We start from the raw sequence: 22157 nt of genomic DNA, 5'->3' as shown, positions 1-22157 counted from the left end.
GGCCACCACTTCATTGATACGGGATAAAAACCAAGTGGTTAACGGGAAACCTCTAAAGGGTATTTGGACCCAAAAAATTCTGTAAGGGGGCCCCTTAGCCACTGCTCCAGCTACTCCCACCCTGTGAAGTACACTTTCGTTTTCAATAAATCTCTGCTTTTGTTGCTTCATTCCTTCATTCTTTCCTTGCTTTGTGTGTTTTGTCCAATTCTTTGTCCAAAACACCAGGAACACATGTGTCCAGAATTGGTGGGTTCTTGGTCTCCCTGACTTCAAGAATGAAGCTGCAAACCCTCACGGTGAGCGTTACAGTTCTTAAAGGTGGCGTGTCCGGAGTTTGTTCCTTCCGATATTCAGATGTGTTCGGAGTTTCTTCCTTCTGGTGGGTTCGTGGTCTCGTTGGCTCATGAGTGAAGCTGCAGACCTTCCTGGTGAGTATCACAGCTCTTAAGGCGGCGCGTCTGGAGTTGTTCATTCCTCCCGGTGGGTTTAGTGGTCTCCCTGGCTTCAGGAGTGAAGCTGCATACCTTCGTGGTGAGTGTTACAGCTCATAAAGGCAGTGTGGACCCAAAGAGCGTGCAGTATTAAGATTTACTGCAAAGAGCGAAACAACAAAACCTCCACAGTATGGGAGGGTACGCCAGCTGCTTGCCATAGCTGGCTGGGTAGGGCAGCCTGCTTTTATTCTCTTATCTGGCCCCACCCACAACCTGCTGATTGGTCCATTTTACAGAGAGCCGATTGGCCCATTTTACAGAGAGCTGATTGGTCCGTTTTGACAGGGTGCTGATTGGTGCATTTACAATCCCTGAGCTAGACACAAAAGTTCTCCACCTCCCCACTAGATTAGCTAGATACAGAGTGTGGACACAAAGGTTTTCCAAGTCTCCACCAGAGTAGCTAGATACAGAGTGTCGATTGGTGCATTCACAAACCCTGAGCTAGACACAGGGTGCTGATTGGTGTGTTTGCTAGACACAGGGTGCTGATTGGTGTGTTTGCTAGACACAGGGTGCTGATTGGTGTGTTTACAAACCTTGAGCTAGATACAGAGTGCTGATTGGTGTATTTACAATCCCTTAGCTAGACATAAAGGTTCTCCAAGTCCCCACCAGACTCAGGAGCCCAGCTGGCTTCACCCAGCGGATCCTGCAGCGGGCCGCCCGTGGAGCTGCCTGCCAGTCCCGCGCTGTGGGCCGGCACTCCTCTGCCCTTGGGTGGTGATGGGACTGGGCGCTGTGGAGCAGCGGGTGGCGCTCGTCGGGGAGGCTGGGCTGCGCAGGAGCCTACGGCAGGGGGGAGTCTCAGGCATGGCGGCTGCAGGTCCGGAGCTCTGCCCGGCGGGGAGGCAGCTAAGGCCCGGCGAGAAGTGGAGCACAGCAGCTGCTGGCCTAGGCGCTAAGCCCCTCACTGCCTGGGTGGCGGGGCCGGCTGGCCGCTGCGAGTGCGGGGTGGCGGAGCCCACGCCCACCCGGAACTCACGCTGGCCTGCAAGCGGCCCGTGCAGCCCCGGTTCTGGCCCGCACCTCTCCCTCCCCGCCTCCCGGTTAGCTGAGGGAGCCGGCTCCGGCCTGGGCCAGCCCAGGAAGCGGCTCCAACAGTGCAGCGGCGGGCTGAAGGGCTCCTCAAGCGCGGCCAGAGTGGGCGCCAAGGCTGAGGAGGCACGGAGAAAGAGCGAGGGCTGTGAGGGCTGCCAGCATGCTGTCACCTCTCACCTGGACACCCTCCACTGGTAACAGCAACACCTAGAATAATATTTGATGAAATAACTGACACAATTTGGCACATAAAACTGACCATCACACTTGTCACAAACTTGGTAGGTTTCTCCATTTATTTATATTTATTTTTCCATATTGAATGCCTTTTTATAAACCAATTTTCTCTATACTGGTCTACTTGTTAATTTATGTTTTCTAGCAGTAACACCTCTTGGTGTAGGGAAGTACAGTTGATTTTTATATATGGATTGATTTATCTAACTTGTTAAACTCTATTTTTAATACTCTTTCTGGAGATTCTCTTGGGTATTTTATTAGTATGTATGCAGTTATATCATTTGTAAAGATAATAATTTTTATCTATTGTGCTTATGTTTTTTAAAGATTAATTTTAAAATTACATATGGTGAAATTTATTCTTTGTGTTGCACAAAGTTCTATTACTTTCAGCAAATGCATGAAATCATCTGTTTACCGCTACAAGCAAAATAAAGAATAGTTTCATCATCATCCAGAACTCCTCTGTGCCACACACTTGTGTGCAGTTCTTCTCCTCTCCCACAAACTCTGGCAGCCACTGATATGTTTTTCATCCCTGAGTTTTGCCTTTTTTAGAATGTTGCAAAAATGGAATTTCACTGTGGGTGAATAGTTGTTGTTTTTCCTCTTAGGAAATTCCTATGAATGTATGTTTAACTTTCTAAGAAACAGCTAAACTGTTTTCCAAAGTGTCTGCACCATTTCCATTGTCACCAGAGTTCAGTTACGTTGCATCTTTGTTAGTACAAAAAGATGTTCTTACTTTTTTCATTTATTATGCTTGAGTTTTAAGGGTTTAACATGTTCTGAATACAAGCCTTTTATCAGATATGTAATTCGCAAACATTTTCTGCTAGTTCAAGGTTTTTCTTTCTTAATAGTGTCTTTTGTAGAGTGAAATATTTTTAATTTTGATTAAGTCCAAGTTATTATTACTTTCTTTTCTATTTCATGCTTTTGGGGTCAGATCTAAGAAATCTTTGCCTAATTCAGCATTGCAAAAATTTTCTCCATGTTTTCTTCTGAAGTTTTATAGTTTTACATTTTATACTTATATCTATGATATGTTTTGAATTAATATTTTGTATAAAATGTGCAGTGTGGGATGAGATTCATTTTTTTTTTGCATATTGATATCTAATTTTTCCAAGACTGTGTGTGTGTGTGTGTGTGTGTGGGTAGGTGTTTGAAAAAAAAAGACAAACATGCTTGTTTCTACTACCCAGTGGGAATTTGGCTCTTATTGGTCAAGAGTAAAAGAGTAGAATATGCACATTTTAGTCACCTCACATGGGAAATTTAGCAGCTCAAACACATTGAACACAAATACCCCAGTTACAATAATGTAACTGCACATGGTCTCTGATGTGGTTACTGCAGGCATACGAACAGAGGGAAAGTGTTATTTTATATTGCAGTAGCAGAATTTTTTTTTTTCTTTTTTTGAGACAGAGTCTCGCTCTGTCACCCTGGCTGGAGTGCAGTGGCACTATCTCGGCTCACTGCCAGCTCCGCCTCCCGGGTTCATGCCATTCTCCTGCCTCAGCCTCCCGAGTAGCTGGGACTACAGGCGCCCGCCACCACTCCTGGATAATTTTTTGTATTTTTAGTAGAGACGGGGTTTCACTATGTTAGCCAGGATGGTCTCGATCTCCTGACCTCGTGATCCGCCTGCCTTGGCCTCCCAAAGTGCTGGGATTACAGGCGTGAGCCACCACGCCCAGCCAGTAGCAGAAATTTCTGCTTTGTATCACCTTCCAACAAGACTGTGTATTTTTTTTTTATTATACTTTAAGTTCTGGGGTACATGTGCAGAACTCTCAGGTTTGTTACATAGGTATACACGTGTCATGGTGGTTTGCTGCATCCATCAACCTGTCATCTACATTAGGTATTTCTCCTAATGCTATCCCTCCCCTAGCTCCCCATCCCCCGACAGGCCCCGGTGTGTGATGTTCCCCTCCCTGTGTCCATGTGTTCTCACTGTTCAACTCCCACTTATGAGTGAGAACACGTGGTGTTTGGTTTTCTGTTCTTGTGTTAGTTTGCTGAAGACTGTGTGTTTTTAAGGTACCTAACTATTGCAGCAAAATTTCTAGGGAAATAGGGCAACATCTGTGTAATTTGGTCAGTCGCGACTATCAAGTATTTGAGCAAGTGTGATGTGACAAGTGGTATACAACCCAAAAGGTTGTTATAATGAGGAAGTTCTGCAAATTGACTGCTGGACTCCACCTGTAGCTTATAACCACAGAGAACATAAATCAGATATTATCAATTCCCTGAAGTCTGTGTCCATAATCAAAACCTTTTCTTCCAACATGTTTACTGATAATCAAATCTTTATACCTAGACATGATGTCATGGGGTAAAGGGAGCTAGTAGTTATTAAGCTTCTGCTGAATGGTACCACAGAATACAGTGTTTTACATACATCCAAATTCAATCCATCTTCACATAAATCTAGTGTGTTAAGTATTAGTATCATATTTCCATGGTTTAAGAGCCTGAAGTTCAGAGAGTTATAAGAGTTTACTCACAGTCACACACCTAGAAAATAGAGGAGCCAGGTATCAAACACAATTATGCTTCCAAAGCCCATGAGTGAAATCCAGGAATGATTCTTTTCTGTAAATCCTTAAATCCCTTTTTTATGAGAACATTCTCATTGTTGCTAAGAAATGACCTTTCCTTGCTTTAGAAAGCTTGTTGCTTAGTCCACAGTCCTCAATATTGAAGTTCTTTTGGCTGAAGTTGTTGATTGGACTGGTTTAGCTCCTCTTTACATGGTTCTAGTCTGTTCTAACATTATAGCTCTGCTAGGCAATGGGGCCATATAGCCTTGGCACTGATGGAATTAAAGAAAAATAATGAAGTTTCCATCATTCACAAAGCGATCTTCTACCTTAGGGAGAGCTATAAAAGGACATACAAAAATCAAACAACTGAAAAATAGTGGTTGTTTACTCTCAGCAAGGAGGATTGCTTTTTACTTTTTCTGTTTTCAATTAATTTACCTAATGTAACATTTAAAAATGTCACCTTCCCTTTCAGCCTCAGTAATAAATGTAAGTTTTTTCCTGATTTAATTTTAGAAGCCTCCCCATTTACTTTCCGCAGCTGCTTCCCTTTTGGGTTGAGTTGGATTGGGAGGGAGGAAAAAAAGATGTGGAAAGAAAGTTTCTGCAACATGCCATTTCTTTAGCTCACACTAGTACAAGCTTCCAGAGTTGTGTTAGTTTATTAAGCATGTATAAATGTGTGGATACAATGGTAGGGTTGAAGAAGAATAACAAATTGATGAGGAGTTAATAAAACCAAACACCATAAAAAGTATCCTAGCTATTTTTGAAACAAGTGATTTAAAGAAGCGGTTACTGAATGAAATAGAAACCTTTTGCTTTGCAGTTGATGTATATTAGTGCCTGTGTGTTACACCTTCACTCAGCTCCCTAGCATGGTGCCAGAGACAGTGCTTCCCAAAATTTTATATGCATTCAAATCACCTGGGATTGTTGTTAAAATGCAGATATGCTCTGCACATCAGGTCTGGGGTGGGGCTTGAGATTGTGGTTTTCTTTTTTCTTTTCTTTTCTTTTCTTTTTTCTTCCCTCTCTCTCTCTCTCTCTCTCTTTCTCTCTCTCTCTCCTCTCTTCTCTCTTTCTCTCTTTCTATTTGATGGAGTCTTGCTTGCTTTGTCGCCGCCAGGCTGGAGTGCAGTGGTGCCGTTTCAGCTCACTGCAACCTCCGCCTCCCGAGTTCAAGCAATTCTCCTGCCTCAGCTTCCCAAGTAGCTGGGATTACAGGCACACGCCACCATGCCCGGCTAATTTTTTTGTATTTTAGTAGAGATGAGGTTTCACCATGTTGGCCAAGACAGTCTCGATCTTTTGACCACATGATCCACCCGCCTCAGCCTCCCAAATTACTGGGATAACAGGCGTGAGCCACCATGTGGATTTCTAACAAGCTCCCAGGTGATGCTGGCACTGCTGGTCTTTGGTCTGTCTTTTGAGTAGCAAGGGTATAGAAATTTTAATCTTTGAAAGTATAATCTTGTTAAGGATTCTATATGGGAAGTCTGGCTACGTTTACATATACTTTACCTATATAAAGAGAAGAATTTAGGTTAATTTTTTTTTAATGGAAAGCTTGCACTCAGTATTTTTAAATAAGGAAGACAAAATAAATAACAGCTGTACTTGATGATTTAGTCTACGCCAGGCACTGTGCTCAGGTCTTTACATATATTATGTTATTTAATTCTCATATCCATGATGAGAGTCCTAGTTTATTATTTACATGTATGATAAGTAAACCAAGGCATAAAGCAATGGTTCCATAACTGTGTGAGGCCACAGAGTTAATAAAGCAGTAAAGGCTGCATTCAGACTTTGGTTGGTTGTTGCCTCTAAAACTTGTACTGTTAATCACTACTCTATTATAAAATATTGAATAGTGATTAAAAAACCCTTGTCTATGGAATGAAATGAAGATGAGCATAAACTTTTAAGTCTGATGTGGGTTCAAGGCCTGAGTCTTATATTTAACCCTGAGAAAATCTTGTAGTTCCAGACACCTCATTTGAAAGCAGAGATTCTGTTTGCTCTGCTCTTGTCTGCATGTTGACGTTGTGAAGTTCAAATGAAATTATGACATGACATATTTTGTGACTTGCAAAATAGCACAAAGAGGTAGCATCCCCACCATTTATTGTACACTGCATGTGAAAAATAGGCATGATGACTTCACAAAAACTCAAATATTTGGTCCAGTCTCATTTGATGCTTGCCAGTAGGAGAATCTTCATGAAATAGGGAGCTTGCTGCATTTGAGTCACAGCACAGAGTGAAAATATGTCTGGTTTAGGACACTCAGTACTCTCTTGCCCAATCTTGGGCCAATTGCTTTATCTTCCATTTGAAGAAGGTGAGATGGTGGTCTCTAAATTACTTCCCACATCTAACAGCTAAGTTTCTGATTTTTGCTTCCAACTGATTGATAACTGCTGTCTTGCAAGGTTTGGATGATGATGATAATGATGATGACGGTTTTGTGACTTTGCCTCTGTTTCTTTGTGGATAAATTTTCTCAAATTCTAGTAAAGAAATTAATTTTCTTGTAAGCTATGACTAGTTTTCAGTTGGAGTGAATTCAAAAGTAGGAGAGAACGTAAAAGGATGATAAAATAAGGTACAATTTGCAGGCTGGGAATGGAGATTTCCGGTCAGTACACAATATTTCAGACAGAGGCCTGTTTTAGGGAAATGTGTGAACTGCAACCCAGCTTTAGTAGATATTACAAATCTCAGACCTGAGGAGAAGCAGCAGGAGCAAAGTTATTTGCTCAGCTAGTATGGAATCAGGAAAAAAGAAAACAGGAACAGAATAAATTCCTGAGCTCCATGGAGAGAGTGGAGAAGTAAAAGTTGGCCATGTTTAAGTGGAGATCCAGAAACCAGACAAGTGCTACCAAAGAAAAGTGAATGACTCAGATGTCTGTGACACCACAGGGAAAACATAAAGAAAGGGCGTGCTTTTTACAAATAATAATAACTGCCATTTAGTGCTTTTCAATTTACACATCACCATTAAGTATAATGCTGCATTTTATTTTGATAACATTCCTTTGTGATATAAATATGTATCTCCACTCCACAGATGAAGAAGTTAAGGATTAGAGAGGTTATTTATTTACTCCTGAAGTGGAGACACTATAATAGAGACTCTAAATTCCATGCATTTCTCACCTATTCTGTAGGCTCATTTGAGCCAAATTTAATAGAATGCATTCATTCCACAAAGCAATAAAACTTCCCATGTAAAATTACTTTATATATATTCTTCTTGTTCTAAAAATGGATTCTCAGAACTTAGATTATGCTAGCTTCAATTATTTTATTATTATTATTATTTTTTGAGACGGGTCTTGCTCTGTTGCACAGGCTGGAGTGCAGTGTTGCGATCTTGGCTCACTGCAACCTCTGCCTCCTGGGTTCAAGCAATTCTCATGCCTCAGCCTCCTAGGTAACTGGGGATACAGGCGCACACCACCACACCCAACTAATTTTTTATATTAGTTGTACATGTTGACCAAGCTGGTCTTGAACTCCTGATCTCGGGTAATCCACCTGCCTTGGCCTCCCAAAGTGCTGGGATTACAGGCGTGAGCCACTATGATGGGCCATATTAGCTTCAATTCTTAAATCTGTTCTAGGGGAAATAAAAATGCCTCTCTTTCTGCATCTATGTACCCTATAGCCTCCCACATCTAGATGCCTCTTAGAGCTGGAAAAAATTGTGTCTTCTTGCAGGGAATGGCAGGTACAGGAGGGAAGGGAAGATCATGACTGCCATTGTCTTTGTGGACCTTCACTGAATATTTTCTAAACTGTCTAGACTATCTAGAGTATGGCATTGGTAATGATAAAGCTCCTGTGGATTGGCTAATATTGTAAAATATATAAAAACAATATTTGCAAAGGTAATAAAAAGGCAAAGACCCACTAGCTCTCATATAGTAACTTTTTTGAGTATTTTATGTCTCCTGCCCAATATGGGTCTCGTTTTCCTAGTTTTTCTATCTGGCTTTGACTTTTATAAGTTACTCAGATCTGTAGACTGTTTTTGAAATTATGTTTACTCTTATTTGACAACCTCCCAGTTAAATCTGATGAAAATTTGATCATATACATTATATATAAATATATATATTTAAGGAGAGCTTCAAGACTGTGTATCCCACCAATAATCATCTCTCTGCTCTACCTGCAGCCACTGAATTGGTGACTTCTGCAGGCTGGGGCCTAAGCTGCCTCTGCCTCCAGCTTGGGAAGAAGAAATGTAATGCCTTTGGTCAAGCCTAGTCTGGACTAGGAAGCAGGTACACAGCTGGAACCTTCCATTGCTAACCCTGCAATCAAACCTCTTCTGGGGGAAAGATTTTCTATGTGTTAATATTTAAAAAGGCAATGTTATTTATATTTCCCACATTAAAAAATTTAGATAAAATTGCTTTTCAGAAATACCCAGTGAGATACAAGGGGAATAGGTGCTTTTTACTACTAAACTCCTTGGGATCAGGTGTCATTTTCATGTTTGGCTACCTTTTATTTGACATTTTCAATTTTTTGTTGTTGTTGTTCTCAGGCTTAGGTGAATGTGCAGCCTCCCAGAACCCTCATTTAACTGCCAGGTTTGGCACCTGGTTAAATGCATTGGCTTCTTACTTGCTTTTGCATTCTCTCTCTCTCTCTCTCTCTCTCTCTCTCTCTCTCTCTATTGGACTTGGTGTTCTGGGCCACTTGCTTGCTAGCATATTCTAGAATGAAAAAAAGAAGCAAGTAACGTAAAGTCCTATTTTCAAATGTTGAGACTACAAACTGAAATATTGGGACTTACTGCTAGCTCTTAACATGTGCATCTTCTTCTTCCCTAAACATATTATCAAAGAAAATTGGCCCCATAGCAGTAAAAAACAAACAAACAAACAAACAAGCAACAAACACAACTTTTCTAAATGGAGATTTAGTTATATATGAAAGATTCGTAGTAATTGATAGGAAAATCTTATTTCTGACCTGTTTCTTGATTCCTGGGGGTAATGTATCACTGTTTACTTGGATATGTTATAATAATTTTGTTTGTAAACACCTTCCTTGACTGTTAGCTTTCGTTTAGTTAATTTTTCGCTTTGTAAATTTTCTGTCTGAACAAGAAAAACCACATCTTATTCATAGGAGGAATAAGGGTAATCTCAATTTAGTTAGAAAAAGAGTCATGGGAAAACCAGCAATGATCTTGAGATTAGATTCGTGTTATATGATTCTGGTATTGTGTATTGTTCACAGGTAAGTGCTTTAGAAGTTCCTATTTATAGGTATTTATCCTGGCATATCAGAAAAAAAACCTTTGTCATTCAATAATTTCTACCTGTTAGCAGAATGTACTTTTATAGTTTTTTTTAAAAAAATTTTATTATAGTATCTATTAAATGCATACTCCAATTAATTTTTTTAGAATGATACAAAGGCGGGCCAGGCGCGGTGGCTCATGCCTGTAATCCCAGCACTTCGGAAGGCTGAGGCAGGTGGATCACCTGAGGTCGGGAGTTCAAGACCAGCCTGACCAACATGGAGAAACCCTGTCTGTACTAAAAATACAAAATTAGCTGGGTGTGGTGGTGCATGCCTGTAATCCCAGCTACTTGGGAGGCTGAGGCAGGAGAAAAGCTTGAACCTGGGAGGCGGAGGTCGCAGTGATTGTGCCATTGCATTCCAGCCTGGGCAACAAGAGTGAAACTCCATTTAAAAAAAAAAAAAAAAAGAATGATGCAAAGGCTACTTTTACTGAAAGTTTTTATTAACTTGTTAACATTTGAAATGAGATGTTATAAAAGTATTGCTTATAATGGTAAAAATAGACAATGGTGATTGAAGTTAGAAGAGTGAATTTCTTGGGAGAGGGCGTGCACGAACAGGAGGGCCAAGTGAAGCTTCTGGGTGTTGGAAATGTTCTGTGTCTAGATCCGGGTCATGGGTACATGATGTATGCATATCTAAAATTTCACTTAATGTTTGTGTACTTTACTATATGCATGTTATACCTCAATCAAAAAAAGTAGAGAAAAAAGATGCAATGTTTCAAATGATACGGAATGAATTAGTTGGACTTAGGTAGGCAAATATCAACTTTACCTTCTCTTGTTTCACAAAATATTCCTAACTGATATAATAAAGGCTTTATGTAATTCAAGTACCAATAGGTAACAAAAACTGATAAGAAATGCATTAATGCCTCAAACTTGAAATTGGTAAGGGGCAGGAAATGAAATTTCAAAAAAGTGGAAATCCAGTAATCAATGAACATATCAAAAAGATGTCCAAAATATTTACCTAAATAGAGAAGCTGAGGCACAAAATATAATTTTAAATAGTTTACTTAAGGCAAAGTGAGGATAGCTGCCCAGGGCACATTTCCAAGTTGCCTTAGAAAGTGCTCCACTTGGCCTCTCTCACAAGCAGGTTTTTATTTTATTTTTATTTGTAACTTTTTTCAAACTTTTAAGTTCATGGGTACATGTGCAGGTTTGTTACATAGGTAAGAGTGTATCATGGGGGTTGTTGTGCAGATTATTGCATCACCCATGTCTTAAGCCTAGTATCCATTAGTTATTTTTCCCAATCTTCTCCTTCCTCCCACTCTCCACCCTCTAACAGGCCCCAGTGTGTGATGTTCCCCTCTATGTGTCCATGTGTTCTCATCATTTAGCCCCCACTTATTTTATGTGAGAACATGTAGTATTTGGTTTTGTCTTCCTGTGTTAGTTTGCTAAGGATAATGGCCTCCAGCTCCATCCATGTCCCTGCAAAGGACATAATCTCATTCTTTTGTGCGGCTGCATAGTATTCCATGGTGTGTCTGTACCACACTTTCTTTATTCAGTCTGTCATTGATGGGCACTGAGGTTGATTCCATGTCTTTGCTATTGCAAATAGTGCTGCAATGAACATATGCATCTATGTGTCTAAGATGGATTCAAGATTTAAATGTAAAAACTCAAAACCATAAAAACCCTGGAAGACAGCCTAGGCAATGTCATTCAGGACATAGGCATGGACAAAGATTTCATGACAAGATGCCAAAAGCGATTGCAACCAAAAGTTGACAAATGGGATCCAATTAAACTAAAGAGCTTCTGCACAGCACAGCACAGCAAAAGAAACTATCAACAGAGTACACAGAAAACCTATAGAGTGGGAGAAAATTTTTTGCAAACTGTCCATCTGACAAAGGTCTAATATCTAGCATCTATAAGGAACTTAAATTTACAAGAAAAAAAAATCCCATTAAAAATGGGTAAAGGACATGAACAGATACTTCTCAAAAGAAGACATACATGTGGCTGACAAGTGTATGAAAAAAATCTCAACATCACTGATTATTAGAGAAGTGCAAACCCAAACCCAAACCACAACGAGATACCATCTCACACCAGTCAGAATGACTATTATTAAAAAGTCAAAAAATAACATGCTGGCGAGGTTGTGGAAAAAAAGAAAAGCAATGCTTATACACTGTTGGTGGGAGTGTAAATTAGTTCTACCGTTGTTGAAGATAGTGTGGTGATTCCTCAAAGACCTTAAGACAGAAATACCATTAGATCTAGCAATCCCATCACTGGGTGTATACCCAAAGGAATACAAGCAGGTTTTTAAAGGCAAAAAGGAAAAAGGAGTGGGCTGATATGAAATTATTTGACAGGCTTTCTCATTGGCTTGTAGAGAAAGTATTGATTAGTAGTTGTCTGTACATTGTTGAACTCTAGGGTATGAGTTATGGTGTCCAGAGCATGGCATTGTTAGCTTAGTTTTATAGATGCTTGGCATCAGTCAGTCTAGAGTGCACATAGCAAGTGGCTTCAAGAGATAATTACTTAGCTCAAGAGGGGAATGAGACATGATTGCTGTCACATTTCAATGCTTCTCTGGGCTTGATAATTTAAGAGGGCTAGCATTAGTCAGATAAAAAGTTAGAGCAAGCCAAAATTTTATTAATCTTATTAGTAAAGACAACTGAGAGAGAGATGTTATTATTTAACATTATTAAAAAGGCAATATTATTATATCTCACACAAAATTTAGAGAAATACACTTCTCAGAAAAAATGCATACTAGGTACTTTTGTAATGTAACTGCAACTAAACCCCTGGAGATCAGGTACCATGTCTTAAAAGTTTGCATTTGATTTCTTAGTTTAATACACCTAAGGGTTTTAAATTCTTTTACAAAATTTAAATTTTGTTTTACAGATCATTACAGTTGTGAGCTTCCTGTAATTTTTCAGGAATCCAAAAATTGAGGGATAGATAGCCAATTTCTCCTGAGTTACTGGGCTCAGAGACTGACAAGATACCACAATTTGCTATCCACCAAGAAACTTTGCGCCAGAAGAGTTCACAATGCTGACTCTTGTTAGGAATTCCGAAAATAAAAGTATTGGGATGATAGGCACCAGCGTGTAAAAGATTTCAGAAGTGGAACAACCTCATGGTCAGCATACCCAGGGACATAGATGTACCTGGGGCACTTCAGGCTCAGGAATAGTAAATAATGGCCATAAGTTTGTACTTACATATTGTCATCATCTTTGAGCCTTGTTTCTGAACGATCTCAACTGTATGCTTCTCCCAGAACACAAACCCAGTTTGTTTCCTCTGGCTGTCAATCCCTTTTCCCTGGGTGAACTAATCCTTTATGTGTCAGCTTAAATATCTGACATTTGTCTTCAGGCTTCCATCACCCCTCTGCCTGTAGCTGGGCAGTCTTCCCACAAACTCCCACACCACTTTCTACCTGCCCACTCTGCACTGTGCTGTCATTATTTGCATATAAGATCATGGTGTGAACCATGTGCTATTCATGGGCCATGTGTTATTCAAATGAAGGCACTTTGTTTCCAGTGCCTGGAGTCTAAGTACGTTAATGTATATTTATGGAATGTGTGAGAATAATTAAAATCACACTGGGAGGTTGTGTGGCAGAGAAGAAAGAACCTTGGAATGATGGGATACACTGGCTATGTAGGTTCGTATCTGTATGACCTTGGAAGTTATTTAACTTATCTGAACCTTAGTTTCTGTGTATTCAAAATGAGAGTAATAATTCTCACCAAGTTAAATGATGGGAATGAAATATAAGCTTTACATGAAAGAACAGAGGTGAAGATACCAGAATTTCAGCACACAGTGACATTTTCTTCTCCTTTGTTCCTTCCTCCTTCCCATCCCCAGAAAGGCTTGAGATTCTATTTTTTTCATTAGTGTGCAAGGATAAGGACCAGGTACATATCTGCAATGCTTGCCTGTGGGTCTGTGCACACACACATATACACAAAGGCACTTTTCCATGCACTTTGTTACAGAGACTATTTCCACCTTGCATCCTTTTGATAACATTTATAACAGGATTTCAACATCAACTTCAACATTAGCTGGAAAGTTCACTAATTTATAGTCCCATTTGGGATGCAAAATAATTTTTGGGGAGGCATCAGGAATTATTTTGAAAATCAAGATTCTTTGAATATTTGTCCCACATATGCCTTTCTCACAGAACACAGTGTCCTAATACTTTTGCCAATAGCCATTCTTCATTTTAGCATTTTCATTATGCATTCTGATTTTTAACCTTGAAGGTTTTTAATGGAGCCATATAAATTTGCCTCAAGATGACATGAAATATTACCAGATCTCGTCTATATAAGTTCTTATCACCTAAGCAGATATTATTTTTGGTAAAACCTAGGAACATGTTACCCAAGTTAAGTCAAGTCAATGCTTATGCTGATAGCATAAGATTTTTAAAATTGTATTTCTGCATTCTAATTAAACTGGGTGGGAACTATTTGTTGCTGAGAGTGTAGTTATTAAAGATGCTGGCTGCTACGCTTAACCTTCATGTCCTTTTAGACATGTGATCTAAGAAAATTTATTAAAAATTTTCTCGGCCTCATCAGTTCATGATAAGCTATCTTTCAGCCAGGCTTTAACCCTCATTTGAAACTTCTTTGTTGTCAAGTTCTTATGCACTGAAATATAGCTCTCTTGGATTGCAAATTTTATTCTTTCAAATATCTATATCTTTAATTTCCTCTTACCTGACTTTTATCTTCTTGGAATCTCCAATTTTGCAGCTCTTTCCACATCTCTCAGTTAATTCCCCTGTATTGGCAGCAATTACCTCTTCTCTCTACCTGGATCCCATGGGCAGCCATTTCCTTTGTATTTGCTCTTACATCTTTCCCTTCCTCCTTGTTCTTCTGTCAATTCTGTCTTTGATTCTCCAACTCTGGGTAATTGCCACTGCCCACTTTCCCTGAGAGAGAACCTACTCATTCTTTCATTCGTTCAGTACGTATTTATTCAGATCCTTCTATGTGCCAAACATGGTGCCCGATGTTAGAACATAGTAGCAATAATTTCTACGTTCTTGAAGTTTAACATTTAGTGGGGAGATTACTATATATTCATGTGACTACTCCCACCCTGAAACCCTACTGCTACTGCACAGTCCTTTTGCTTATAGCTAGAAGGTTTCCTCTGGCCTCCATCTAGATTATGGTTAACAGCATTCCCAGAGAACTTGATTAAAGAAATGCAGTGTTAGGTCTGGTACTGAATAGATATCTGCACTTTATTAAAAAACTAAGGTGATTTTTATGCATATTGGAGTTGGAGAAACACTTTTTGATGGAAATCCCCTTAGTAAAGATTCTCATAGTTCTCCACTTCTTTCAGGCTTTTACTGAGATTACTTTCTTAATTTTAATGGAGGACCCTGCTTTTTATGCTGACAAGATGTTTCAGACCCTTTGGTATGAGTTCCTTCACTTTTCTCCTGTTTACCTGAAGAGCTCTGTCTATATTGTGACTTCCCCTTCTTACCTTCTTAACTCATGGTCTGCCTCTTGCATAGGCAAATGTTCTCTTTGACCTCTTGTTGTTATTTCCTCTTTCCTTTGTCACAAACTTACTCATTGTAAGAAAAAGTTACTCATTTTCTTTACCTACATTTGCCATTTCTCCATTCTTCAAAACTGTCGCTCCTTGTCTTCTAGATAGGACACCTTTCTCTCACACTGAAAATCTTCCCTTGATCCTTCTACTCTTCAAGCTATGATTCTGTATCTGCATTGCTCTTCACTATGAGAGAAGTCTTGCATCATTTCCTTTATTTCTTCACCACCAATTAACTTTTAGCTCCTTGAAATCTAGATTCTTCCTCTACCCTCTCTATTAAAACAAATCTTCTGGCAGTCAAAAGTGGACCTCTGATTGCCCCATCTGGTTCTTGATTCTCATCTCCTCCTCCCTATGTGGGATCACCTTCAATGAAGCTGCTTACACTTTTTTTTTTTTTTTTTTTTTTTTGAGACAGAGTCTCACTCTGTTTCCTAGGCTGGAGAGCAGTGGCGCAATCTTGGCTCACTGCAACCTCCACCTCCCAGGTTCAAGCAATTCTCCTGTCTCAGCCTCCCTAGTAGCTGGGATTACAGGCATGCACCACCACTTCCAGCTAATTTTTGTATTTTTTGTAGAGATGGGGTTTCACCATGTTTGCCAGGCTAGTCTCAAACTCCTGACCTCAGGTGATACACGCACCTCAGCCTCCCAAAGTGCTGGGATTACAGGTGTGAGCCACCATGCCCGGCTGTATCTTTTCTTTGGCATCTATCAACCCCAACCTGACCCCTTGCCTCTCTGAATTGATAAAAGAACAACCTTAGACAAATTAAATTTAACAGAGTTTAATTGAGCAAAGAAAGATTCATGAATCTGGCAGCCTCCTGAGCCAGAGTAGGCTCAGAGACACCCAGTGCAGCCATGTGGGGTATATTAGTCTGTTCTCAGGCTGCTGATAAAGACATACTTGAGCTTGGGTAATTTATAAAGAAAAAGAGGTTCAATGGACTCACAGTTCCACATGGCTGGGGAGGCCTCACAATCATGGCAGAAGGTGAAAGGCATGTCTTACCTGGTGGCAGGCAAGAGAGAACTTGTGCAGGGGAACTCCCTTTTATAAAACCATCAGATCTCGTGAGACTCACTCACTATTGTTAGAACAGCATGGGAAAGACTCCCCCCTCTGATTCCGTTGCCTCTCACTGGGTCCCTCCCATGACACATGGGAATTGTGGGAGCTATAATTCAAGATGAGATTTGGGTGAGGACACAGCTAAACCATATCACGGTGGAAGAAGATTTATGGACAGAAAAAGAAAAGTGATGTACAGAAAGTGGAATTGAGGAACAGAAACTGCCATATAGGTGACAGCTCAGTGTTTGCCTTATTTGAACACAGTTTGAACAGATGGCCACTTGTGAGTGGTTGAAACTCGATGATTGGCGCAAGAGTAGGTTACAGTCTGTTTACACATCCAGTTAGGTACGGTTCATTATGTAGGGAGAAATCTTTAGGTTGAACTTAAAATATGTAAGGAAACAGCTTTAGGCTAAACTTAATTCAACAGAACACTTCCTTTTGAAATCCTTTCTGTCCTTTTTTTCCTCCTTATAACCACTAAATATAAGCTTTTATTTCTTTTAAGTGAATTTTGTTGAGGTATAAATTACATATAACGAAGTGTTCCTGTTTAAATTGTACAGTTCTATGAGTTTTGGCAAATGTGTATACCTGGGTAGCCACCACTACAATCCCACTAGAGAACATTTTCACACTTGATCTTAGCCAAAAGGTCAAGAAATGATAGGGAACATGTCCATCATCTCAAAAGTTTCCCTTGTGCCTTTTGTGGTCCATTTTCCCCCACCCTGGCCAAGCACAGATCTGCTTTCTGTCACTGCAGATTTGTGTGCCTTTTGTAGAATTTTATATAAATGGAATCATACCTATGTACTCTTTTTTTCTTTGGATTCTTCCAGTCAGCATACTTATTTTGCAATTCATCCAAGTTATCCCGTGTGTTAGTAGTTCATTCCTTTTTACTGCCTAGTGGTATTCTATTCTATCCATATACCACAATAATTTTTTATCCAAATGTAAGCGTTTTTCAGGGCCATCTTCTTTCACTTATCTTTCTTTCAGAAATCTTATTTACTTTCATAACAGCAGACATCATCTCCTTTCATATGGCTTCTCAATCTCTATTGCTCACCTTTGCTTACTTCATGAATTTTAGAATTTTATTTAAAGCTGTGTGCTCAACATCTGTTTCTAGGTTGCTCACTAGCAATTTAACCTTACTGTTTCCAAACTAGAACTCCTTTTCTTCTCCGTAAAGTAATTTCTATCTGGTACCTTGCCCTTACTGTTTCTCTTAATGGTACCTTGTCCTTTCTGTTACCCAGGCAAAGTATGTCCACTTTGCCTAAAAAATTGACTTGATTTTCAAACTCTGCTTGTTCTGTTTTTTCTTATCTCATATCCATCTCTCTCTTTTCTTTTTTTTTTTTTTTAAGACAGAGTCTTGCTCTGTCGCCCAGGCTGGAGTGCAGTGGCGCGATCTTGGCTCACTGTAAGCTCCACCTCCTGGGTTCATGCCATTCTTCTGCCTCAGCCTCTCGAGTAGCTGGGACTACAGGTGCCCGCCACCACGCCCGGCTAATTTTTTTGTATTTTTAGTAGAGTCGGGGTTTCACTGTGTTAGCCAGGATGGTCTCGATCTCCTGATTTCGTGATCCGCCCGCCTCGACCTCCCAAAGTGCTGGGATTACAGGCTTGAGCCACTGCGCCTGGCCCCATCTCTCTCTTTTCTGCTCCTCCTGCCTTCATCTTATTTCAGGTGTTTTTTGAAAATTCTTCTTTCTCCATTTCTGTTTATCCTCTTCCCAGGGTCCACACTTATTTTGCTAAGGGATGGATCTCATGATATTATATCCTGTACAAAAACCTTGTGGTCCTTCCACTTTTTCCTGGAACAAGTGTTAATAGTAGGCCAGACATATAACATTCATAATGTGTGGCTACAAGTGCTTGCTAAGCTGTGGCAAAACATTCGGTATATAAAGGAACTAAAGCAGGCATGATAAGTGGTCTGCAGTTTCTCCCTTGGTCTTGAACCTTGCCCCCTTCTCTGCTTCTCTCTTTAGGTTATCTTCCATGACTCAGGAAGCTCACCTAAAGAACAACTAAAAGTCTTGCAAAAATGGGTAAGTACTGTTCTTAGAGTTGTAGGAATGGGTTTGCACCAACGATCCTGAACAAGAGGCGTGAAAAAACAAAAAACAACAGACTTCCAATCTATTTCAGTCTGTCCCTGTTGCAATAACAAAATACCTAAGACTGAGCAATTTATAAATAATAGAAATTTATTTCTCACAGTTCTGGAGGAACTGGGGGATGGAAGTCCAGGATCAAGGTGCCAAGAGGTTCAGTGTCTCTCTGCTTTTAAGATGGTGACTTGTTGCTGTGTCCTTTGGAGAAGAAGATGGATGCTGTGTCCTTACATGGTAGAAGGGACAGAAGGGCATAAAAGGGTCTAGCTATTTATCTCCAGCCTTTTTATAAGGCACTAACTTCGTTGATTAGAATAAAGTCCTCATGGCCTAATTATCTCCTAAAGGCCTCTTTTCTTATACTTTTGCATTGGGGATTAAGTTTCAACATAAATTTTGGGGTAAACACAAACATTCAAACCATTAATTCTGTAGCACTGACAGAGAAACACTTTTATCTGAACCAAATCACAAGAACACATAGCCTACACATAGCCTCTCTTCTCTTCACTGTATGAAACTCCAAGTCTTCTACCAGGAAGTTACCTGATCTTCAGGTGTTTTGTGATGCACATCAATGGAATCCTTTTTAACTGCTCTTTTAATTATAGAACTATTTTTTTTTGAAAGGCAAAACTCTCCTGTGGTACTTTGGAAGGCAGATCACCTGCCTCTGCAGCTGATGGTTCTAGGAGAAGTGACTAGAAAAGGTAGTATGTTGCGTTTTGGCTGCTTTTTGGTTTTTGTAGAAACTACTACATAAGAAGGCTCAGTTCAAGTAAGGGCTGGCCATTTTGCAGGTGGAGATGGGAAGCAATAGAAATTTGTTAAGAGAGGCTCTCTCTGCCTATGGCCTACAATCTAAAAGTAGTGGGAACTCAGCAGTTTTAAACAAGCCAACTTCTTTTGTCCACCAAACAGCAAGCAAACAGATTGTTGCCTAGGGATTTCTAGCAGGAAAGATCAGGTTAAAGGTACTGGCCAGCCTATTGTTTCAGATGGTTATGGGACAGCTTCCATGAAACTGAGGAAGGGAACGATGGAATAAACACAGAAGTCAGTGACTGACAGAGGAGAGTGGTAAGCTTAAAACCCAGAAGAGAGCTCTGCCTGTGTTTACTTTTGCACAGAACTGACTGGAAAGCAAATAGATTAGAAAGCTAGTATGTTTTGGGGGAAACTGTATTGCCAAAGTAACCAATGATGGGCCTGGAAATTCTGTGATGTTTCAATACCTAACACAACTAATGGGTTTCCTAAACTGTATGAAGAGGAAATAGTCTAAAAATTGTGTAGTTCTCAAGCAGAGCATATTCTCCAACACCCAGTGTGTATAGGGCCGTGGTGAAAGTGGAGAAAGAAAATCTTCAGAGCAGATGTTGGCCAACTGTGGCCCTCAAACTAGATAAAATAAAAATAAAAATAAAAATAAATAATAAATAGATCTGGGTCTTATTTTCTGTGGCCTGGGAGCTAAGAATGGTTTTTACAGTTTGAAAAAATTATAAAAGATAAAAGAAAATAATAAAAAAGGAAAGATATGCAGCAGATACTATATGGAGCTCATGAAGTCTAAAATATTTCTTTTATGGCCCTGTAAAAACAAATAAAGTTTAGCAACCCCTGTCCTAGAGAACAAAGCCAAGGACCCTGGGCAATGACCAATTAGTTACTTCAAGAGAACAAAACAAGGGACTCTGGAAAGGAACAATTGAGGAACTTAGGTCATGGATGTTGCAGAGAGTATCTGTGGTTCCTATCAAGGAGGATTTGATAGTTGCCATGATTGGTTGATCCTCTATTCTTCCCTTTTCCATATGGGAGTGATTAGTATGGTTTTTCTATTCCATTGCTCTTTATTTGCTTATTAGATGTTGGGAAGCAGATACCTTGTCATTTGGTTTATAGGTCCCTAGAGATTGACAAGGTACATCTAAACATTACGAGAAGGACAGCATATCACCCCCAGAATGTGGGCTCTCAACTGGCTGCAATGTCAGAATGGGTTTTGAGTTACCTCTTTGGGTCAGGGGGTGAGTGTGTTCTGTACGCAGGAACAAGGGTTAACATGGAAACTTGATTGGCCAGAGGTTTATTGAGTACTATTCAGTGTCAGTTCTCCACTTTTTCCTCTTGAATATGGAACTGTCTGTGTTTTTGCTGGGCACGTGGTTGCACAGATAGAGAGACTACCTCTGCCAGCCTCCCTTGCAGCTAGGAACAGCCATGCAAATAAACTATAGATTATGGGGTGTGAGTAGAAGTAACAGTACATCTTTAAGTTTGCCACTTAGAGAGGATTGTTTGCTGTGGACTTCTATTTCCTCCTTCCTTCTGGCTGAAAAATGTCAAAGTCTGGAGCAACCATGGAATTCATGAGTTAGGAAGATGGAGATTCTCTGCTAGCCCTAGACCCTCCCCTATGGTCTCCTACAGGAAGAAGAAGAATTTAATGTCAATAAGTTCTCAGTCTGAATTCCTACTTTGCCAATTACTAGCTGTGTGGCCTCAGGCAAGAAACAACTTCTCTAAACCTATTTCTTCATTTATAAACTAAGCAAAACAACATCTATTTACAGGGTGTTCTAATAATTAAACTTATGTATATATAGGAATTTTTAATTATCTGAAGTAAATCACAGCCATTATTTCATCTGTAAGAATTTCAGTTGTGTGTTACTAAAAGCTGAGAACTTTTGCTAAAATACAACCGTGATACCATTACGACAGTCCCTCAAATTGACAAAAAAATTCTTAAAATCATCAAGTATCTTCTCAGAGTTTAAATTTCATGTTGTCTCACAAAAACGTCATTTTATGAGTTTATTTTGGAAAAAAGTTATAAATTATATATAATAAAAAATTGCCAAACAGATAATTTACAAAAAAATAGCTTTTTAAAAATTTCAGCCCCACAAAGTGGAGGCATTGTTTCTTTGTATTGGTAGAATGAAAGATTCCACATCTTATTCTCTTAGCAACTCGGGTTATGACAATTCATCAAGATGTGTAGTAAGTTTCCTGTCAGCGATCACAACAGAGATTCACTGCTGAAATCCCTACACATAGTTTCTTTCTGTTTAAATAATTTAGTTGTTGCCTGCTGCATATATGGCTTCATCGCTTCTTATCATCTTTAAAGATGACATTGGAGATGTTGTTAGTTCCCTGTGGCATATTTCTACTGTTGGTAAGATTAAGGTTTGAAATCATTATCAAGAGAATGGATTGCATTTTTCACTTTCTGCCTTTACCCTGAGTATATCTTTGCTCTCTGAAGGCATGTCCAGGGCACCTCTTCAAGGGGTAGTTCAGAGGTAGGCTCTAGGGGTGGGAAATACAGGAAGCAGAAGATGTGGCCCCTTCTCCCTAGGAGCTCATTCCCTAGCTGGGGAGAAAACATACACATAGAAAATGACATAAAACCAATAAAAGCATCACATTCACAACTGCAAAAGTGAAGGACAGACAGAGTTCATGAGTCTTGATAGGGTACAGCACCCTGGAGAGATCAGAATCAGGTGGGTTTAATCGAAGAAGGCTTTTGGAATAGGTAATCTTGAATTCAGTTTGGAAGGAGCTGATAGACATAAATTTGAGTTGAATGAAAAAGGCATTCTAGGTGAGAGAAAAAAAACAGAAGCAGAAACAAGGAGTCATTA

General features: G+C 39.8%; 1 protein-coding gene across 1 annotated transcript in view; it reads left to right on the top strand.

Moving 5' to 3' along the window:
- LOC134810338 (uncharacterized) overlaps positions 1-22157 on the top strand; it is a 113943-nt gene that overhangs the window by 1365 nt on the left and 90421 nt on the right. Inside the window, exons 2-4 of the mRNA XM_063813276.1 lie at positions 1084-1819; positions 8535-8643; positions 18370-18429. Of these exons, the coding sequence (XP_063669346.1) occupies positions 1084-1736 (653 nt within the window). The 3' untranslated portion in view covers positions 1737-1819; positions 8535-8643; positions 18370-18429. The remainder of the gene's footprint in view (positions 1-1083; positions 1820-8534; positions 8644-18369; positions 18430-22157) is intronic.

This window comes from Pan troglodytes, chromosome 5 (assembly GCF_028858775.2).
Source record: "Pan troglodytes isolate AG18354 chromosome 5, NHGRI_mPanTro3-v2.0_pri, whole genome shotgun sequence".
In the NCBI taxonomy this organism is placed as follows: Eukaryota; Metazoa; Chordata; class Mammalia; order Primates; family Hominidae; genus Pan; species Pan troglodytes.
The sequence above is the reverse complement of the archived record's forward strand: the minus strand, read 5'-3'. Positions and strand labels throughout refer to the sequence as shown.